The sequence below is a fragment of the Mastomys coucha genome, unplaced genomic scaffold (assembly GCF_008632895.1).
Source record: "Mastomys coucha isolate ucsf_1 unplaced genomic scaffold, UCSF_Mcou_1 pScaffold15, whole genome shotgun sequence".
Taxonomy (NCBI): domain Eukaryota; kingdom Metazoa; phylum Chordata; class Mammalia; order Rodentia; family Muridae; genus Mastomys; species Mastomys coucha.
In genome coordinates this window covers 76,012,940-76,020,371 of record NW_022196897.1, presented here as the reverse complement: position 1 = coordinate 76,020,371, position 7,432 = coordinate 76,012,940, and the positions used below count along the sequence as shown (strand labels likewise).

The 7,432-nt window shown below is 36.2% G+C and overlaps 1 protein-coding gene across 1 annotated transcript; it reads left to right on the top strand.

The window, feature by feature from the left end:
• Positions 1-1,384: 1,384 nt before the first annotated feature.
• LOC116092215 (olfactory receptor 4C12-like) lies at positions 1,385-7,043 on the top strand. The gene is made up of 2 exons (XM_031373560.1): positions 1,385-1,396; positions 6,132-7,043. Exon 2 carries the CDS (start codon positions 6,132-6,134, stop codon positions 7,041-7,043), a length of 912 nt encoding a protein of 303 aa, XP_031229420.1. The 5' UTR covers positions 1,385-1,396.
• Positions 7,044-7,432: the final 389 nt, after the last annotated feature.

Genomic DNA, 7,432 nt, shown 5'->3' with positions numbered 1-7,432 from the left:
GTGTGTGTGTGTGTGTGTGTGTGTGTGTGATTTCCTGGGTTCTGCTGGTATTGAATTACTTATTTCCTGTGTTTTCTTTGATATAGTTATCCTTCTTTGATTGGAGTTTTCCTTCTAGTATTTTCTTGTAGGGCTGGATTTGTGAATAGATAGTGTTTGAATGTGGATTTGTCTTGAAATATCTTGTTTTCTCCCTCTATGTTAATTGAGAATATTGCTGGGTTTAGTAGTCTAGGTTGGCACCTTTGGTTTGGTAGATGTTGCAGGATATCTGTCCAGACCCTTGTAGCTTTTAGAGTATCTGTTGAGAAGTCCAGTGTAATACTGATAGGTCTTCCCAGAAGAATTAACCCTATACAAAGAAACACAGGTAAATAGGAATGCTGAAAGCAAGAGTAATAGTCTTCTCTAGGAAAGAACACTCCAATGGATTATCCAATACCAAATAGTCAGTAGTGAAAGCACACATAAAAATAACATAATTTTTTAAAGAATTTAACAAGTAGATAATGCTGCTTCCAGCAGCCATAGTTTAGTAAACAAACGTGCCAATATCCCTATCAGTCTAGGGGAAAACCAAATACTATTGTTCAGTTAAAGGCATATAGCATTCTGCTATACTCTTAGATCTGTGTCTTACACATGACAAGAGAAGCTTCCTCCTGTAATAGGTGGGAACAAACACAGAGACCCATAATGGGACAATTGGCAGAGAATGAGAGGCCTACTACTAAATTTGACATCTTTTTCAAACCCTTTCCTTCAGGACTCAAAGAACTATGTGGAGGAGGAGTGATAACGATTATTAGAGTCATAGGGGATAGATGATATCAAGGAAACAGTGTCTTTCAGACACAACAGCACTGATCAAATATGAAGTCACAGAGGTGATGACAACATACTCAGGGCCAGCACAAGTACAAACCAGAAAGAATCTCAGCATTCAGATGCTGAAGTTGGTTTGAGCTCCCATTCCCAACCAAGAAGCTATCTCCAATTAACAACTTCTCAAAAAAGAAATAACAGTTTTTTTTGAGGAATCCCCACTGGGTACACAAAACATAAGCTAGATAATATATTTTTAGAGATTATTTTTATATCATTTTGCTTTGGGGGACATTTTATTTAACTTTACTTGTCATTTATTTTTATATTATACTTCTCAATTTTGTATCTTTATGGATTTTGTGTGTGTGCTTGTGTCTGTGTATTTATTGTATTCTTTCTTTTATCTTTTATTAATTGTTTTTGTCTGTTAGTTTTTTTCCTTTTAAAAAAAATCTTTCTTTGTTTGTCTTTTTTATTTACCTATTTGTTTTCCTGAGAGAGAAAGAAACCATGGTGTTAGAGGGATAGTTGAGTGGGAAGGATATGAGAGCAGATTAGGGAGAGGAGAGTATAATCAGACTATACTGTATAAAAATAACTTCATTTTCAGTAAAATATAAAATAAAAACTTATGAAAAATGCTGGCAAGGATGTGGGAAAATGGAACTCTCATTAAGTGTTGGTGGGATTTTAAGCTTTTATATCACTTTGGAAACCAGCATGGGATATACTTAAAAAGATAAAAGTAGATTTACCATGTGACCCAGCTACAGCACTCCTTGGCATATATTCAAAGGACTCAATAGCTTATCTCACAGATACCTCCTCAGCCATGTTCATTGACATTTTACTTATATAACTAGGAAATAAAAAGAACCTAAATTTTCTTCAGCTATTGGATTGGTAATAAAAATGCCTAGTACATATGTACTATATAATTCTTTTCATCTTTAAAGAAAATATAATAATGATGTTTGTAAATAAATGTGTGGAACTGAAAAATATTATACCAAGTGTGGTAACCCTGACTCAAAAAGTCAAATACTACACAGTCTCTCAGATATAGCTATATAATCTGGAATAACCACAGAAACCAGGGAAATAAAAAGGGATCCTACAGGAAAGAGACAGATGGGACTTTAGAAAGAGAAATAATATGAAGGGAAAATGAGAAAATGGAATATGGATTTAACTGGGAAAGGGGAAGGAGGGTAATACATAAGGACAGGTCGGGGAGGAATAAATAACACTAAGGATGTTTGGAAAACTCAGAGAAAACATTATTTTGTAGTTACTTAAAAACATTTATAATATGTAGGCAGTAGCTTAGCATAACTGTTTCCTGAAAGGCTTCAGCCAGCAGCTAATAGAAACAGGCAGAGCTTGGGAAGCCTTGTGGAAGAGTGGAGGGTAGAATTGAACAGGCTGCAGGAGAAAAGGACATCACAAGAAAGTGTCAACTAATCTGGGCCCATGGGGATCACAGAGACTGTGCCACTAATCAAAGAACATGTATGTGCTGGACCTAGTCCCCCACTACACATTTGTAGTATGTGTGTAGCTTGGTCTGCATGTGGGTCTCCTTAACAATTGGAGTGGGGTCTGTCTCTGACTCTGTTGCCTGCCATTGGATTCCCTTCCCCTAACTGGACTGCCTGGTTAGACCTGAGTGGGAGAAGATGTGCTTAGTCCTCTTGGGACTAGATATGCCAGGGAAGGGTGCTGCCCAAGGGGGCTTTCCTGTCTCTGAGGCGGAGAGGAAGAATGGGGGGAGGAATCTGTAAAAATGGGACAGGGAGGAGAGGAAGGAGGTGGGGCTTGGATCAGGGTGTAAAGTGAATAAATAAATTAATTAAAGAAGGAAAACCCAGAACCACTTATGTCTATGAGTATGAATATGGGTATTTAGACAGTTTGCTTCTGTCATTTTATTTATCTGTTATTTATAAGTTCCTCAGAGGGCACTACTACCTTTCCTCTCCAGACCTGTATTGTTAGTCAAGCTGATAATGTCAGTCAGTCACAATAATAATCATTAATCCAGCTTCTCCTGTGAGAAGCCAACCTGAGCTCTAACCAAGAGCAGCTGGTTACTCACATCCACAGTCACATTTAGCTATTTAGATAACATGCCCTGAAACAAAACTAGAGAGATAAGTGATCTAAGTTCTGATTGCAAGTTGATTATCAATTCCATGCAATAGGTGAATTCCCAATCAGTCCTATTCACATTCAGAGGGATAGTAAGAGGATGAGATAAGTAGTTGACATTTTGGCAACTGACACTTGAAATTAATTGCTCTTCCCCTGTGAAAATGTCACAGGGAGGAGTTACCGCTAGTATAAAATTCATGTATTTATATTCTAAGAATTTAAGCAACTGAGAGTGCAGGTTGATAGGACATCTAGGTTGAGTCCATATCAAAGGTAGTGCCTTTCCTCTCAGTCACACTGTTCAGTTACAACTGGAATTCTAAGAGGAAGAAATCTGACTCTTGTGCACCAACTGTGCTGCTCTGAGCTTCCCATGGATGCTCTAAGTCTAAGTGAATGCATAGAAGCATTGGCTGAAGAAGCTCCTCGCCCGTGAAATCTTTACCAGCTGCTGATACGTGGAAGTCAGTGTTACTTTGTAGCTTTAAAAATGATGACTATTGGAGAAAGAATGGATAAAATTTAGGTAAATTCTATGACTTCTCTGAGTATCACAGAGAACCAGGTAGATCACTGTTGCTAGAACCATTGCTGTCTTTTTACAATCAGAGGCCATGAATTTAAAAGAGAGTTGGGTGGGCTTTATGGGAGGACCTGAAGGGGAAAAAAATGGAAGAGAAAATATAATTAAATTATCTCAAAAATATGAATAAAAAATGAAAAAAATCAGTTGTTTTCGAACACAGTGCCTCAATATCTATTATCTGAGACAATGCATCATGGGCTGGAATGAGAAGTCTCACACCTGCAAAAAGCATCAATGTTGGTAAGTAGGATGAGCATTCTTCTTCCCCCCCTTTATTTTCAAATTTTATTTCATTATATATATATATATATATATATATATATATATTACAGAAACACCATTTTTTAAAATAGTAAATCAACATAATTACTTTGACTGCACATATTTTTCAGTGAGGCAAATTCTTATAGAATAATGAACAAAATAGAATGTTTAAAATTTTATTTTAAGTATTATTGCATCTATAACTGATGGCAAGGTTGTTGTTTTTAACTCTGTATTGAGTTTTGTAAATTGATACTTACTTGCATAAGAGCCATAACTATCAAGTGAATTTGATAGAACTTTGGATTTAAAGTACAAAAGTTGTTTGAGATATTATCTACTTAAGAATGAAATCTGGTTTGGTCAAATGCAAGTCTGGCAACCTGAGTTTGATCCCTGGAACTCATGTAAAGGTGGAAGGCAGGCATGAATTTACTCCACAAAGCTGTCTTCTGGTCTCCCTCTATTCTCTCTCTCTCTCTCTCTCTCTCTCTCTCTCTCTCTCTCTCTCTCTCTCTCTCTCCCTCCCTCCCTCTCCCTCTCCCTCTCCTTCTCCCTCTCCCTCTCTCTTTCCCTCTCTCCCTGCCTCTCTCTCTCTCTCAAGTATAGAAGAATATTTCTCGGATGACTGTTCATTCTCTTAGACTTTTATTCATTTATTCTCTTTTCTTTATCTTACTTTTCTTTTCCCGCTTTCTCTCTTCTGTTCTTACTCTGTTTTCTTTGCTTCATTTATTCTCTCTCTGTCCCCAATCCACACACATTACTTATATTTTTACAGTTTCTAGGGCAGCTCTGTAGCTACACACACAAACTAAGCATTTATCTGAATAGTAAACTTTGCTTAATCTTCATCTTTAGCTATAATAGCAAAGGTGGAAGAAATGCATATACTATGGATTGGCTATGGCTTTAACAAATGAATCTAGAAATGCATAACTTCAACATAAGAAGGAAAAATAAGTCAAAGTTATTTTCATTGTAAAGAATGCTTTTTTATTTTTATCGTAAAGACTGCTTTCCCTACTTTTAATATGACAGACTTTAGTTTTTAATTTCATTCTTTCTGTTTTGGTCACATCCCTTGATTAGACTATATTTTCACATTTATCCTTTAGTCACATTCAAAGACTTTTAAAAGAAAAATTTCTATTAATACTTCCATGAGAACTGTAAAATTATACAGCAAAATAATATTAAATTAAACAATTTTAATTTTTGCAATAATTCTAAATTTTGGTATATTTGTCCTTAGGTTGATAGATTTAAAACTGAAATATAAAGTTGTATGTAGTTGATAATAATAGATTCAGGACTCCAAAATATACACCCATTCTTTTTCTTAAATACATTTTAAAATTTACTTTTTCTTTTCTCCCTCATACTTTCTTTTTTTTGCTCTTTTTCTCTCCTCCTTCTAAATTAAATGCTTTGGGTATTTTATGTTTTGGCTATTACAACTATACTAAAAGTAAATGTGGCAGAATGTAGTAAGCAAGATTTTTTTTCTTCAAAGACCATATTGCTAAATGTTGACAGATGAACATGAGACAATTTCAGATATTTAGCATGACCTCTGAGCTTGTATACTGAGGATACCAAGAAATATCTAGATAAGTAAAGCAAGAAAAAGGATGGCTCATGAAAGAATCTCTGAGTGTCCCTGAGTCTTTTATGGGACATAAAGTTAGAAAAAAATGCATTTTTTTCTCTCATATGTTCACACACTTTCAGGTAAAATGCATGGATTTTTGTGTAGCTTTTATGTGCTAGTATATGGCCACACCATGGACTGGTTCTTAAATTTTCCTGAATGATAGTGTGCTCTTTTGACTTTAAAAATGACACTTTTTATATGCTTTAAAAAAGTTGAAAACATGAGGAAATTATAAGTAAAATAAGCATATTTTCACTGTTACATGTGTAATGTAAAAAAAAAGAAATAGTTGTTACAACAACATAGTTGTTTAAATTTTTTTCTTGAGAATTTTATATATGTAGACAATAAAATCTGATCACGTGTGTCTCCTTACCCCCAGTCTCTCCCATATCCTTTCTCAACAGGTTCTACTCCGGACTTAATGCACTTACTATTTTTTTAATTAACTGTAAGTCCAGTTAATGGTTTCCAAATATGCGTGAGTATGGAGCCTCAGAACTGAGCATGTTTTTGTTTTTGTTTTTTGTTTTTTTGTTTTTGTAAAGGCAAAAGAACGGAGACAGCCAGACTTTAAATATGTGAGCATGTCATTTATTTTTAGGGCATTCCTCTGTCAGGTGAGCTGAATCAATACAGAAGATGAATAATATCACTGAATTCATCCTTGTGGGCTTGACTCAGAACATGGAGCTTCAGATATTTTCATTTGTCGTATTTTTCATTGTCTATCTGCTCACCTTGGCTGGCAACCTGCTTATCATGATCACCATCAGCAGCAGCAGGGCTCTGGGATCCCCGATGTACTTCTTCCTCTCTTTCCTGTCTCTGATAGATGGCTGCTGCTCCTCATCCATGACTCCTAAGATGCTGGCTGACTCTCTCTCTGTGAGGAAAACCATTTCTTTCAGTGGATGCATGACTCAAGTCTTTGCTGAGCATTTTTTCGGGGCTGCTGAGATTATTCTTCTCACAGTGATGGCCTACGACCGCTATGTGGCCATCTGTAAACCCCTGCGCTACACTATCATTATGAACAGATTTGTGTGTGGCCTCCTGGTGGGGGTGGCCTGGGCTGGAGGTTTTATTCATGCAACGATTCAGATCCTCTTCACTGTCTGGCTGCCTTTCTGTGGTCCCAATGTCATAGACCACTTTATGTGTGACCTGACCCCTCTGCTGAAACTTGTTTGTATGGACACACACAACCTGGGTCTCTTTGTTGCTGCCAACAGTGGCTTTATCTGCCTATTAAACTTTCTGCTTCTGATGATCTCTTATATAGTCATCCTCGATGCTCTGAAGTCTCACAGCAAGGAGGGAAGGCGCAAAGCCCTCTCCACCTGTGTCTCTCACATTACTGTGGTCATCTTATTCTTTGTGCCTTGTATATTTGTGTATCTGCGCCCAGTAATGACCTTCTCTATTGATAAAGCGGTGGCTGTATTTTATACCATGATTACTCCTATGTTAAACCCCTTAATCTATACTCTCAGAAATACTGAGGTGAAGAATGCTATGAAGAAACTCTGTATCAAAGTTGATTTAAATTGAGAGAGAATGAATCACATAACATAAATTAACTATCTTTCAAATGATTTAGAGGAAGAAAATCATCACTCTTAAGATTCTGAACATAGTGAAATAGCATATGCTTAAGCGTGCTGTTAGTGTGTCAAGCTCTCTAAAAAATGATATGCTTTAAATATGATTATAAAAATATCCCCCTTAGATTGATTCATTGCTCAGCTTCAGTGTACTATCAAAGTTGATTAGGGTTCTTATTGATGTATATATTCCAAGGACGTAGCTCCAGTAGTTTAAAGCTGAAGGGCTGTTGTTGACAGACATATTGTCATGTGTGGTATATTTTTCTGAATGTATTGAAGCAAATGCTCTATGTCTATGTATACGCTTTGAGAAATAATATACTCGTTTATTAA

What these genes read in the sequence shown, in the direction of transcription:
- LOC116092215 (XM_031373560.1), top strand. Translation starts at nt 6,132, where the DNA reads ATGAATAATATCACTGAATTCATCCTTGTGGGCTTGACTCAGAACATG.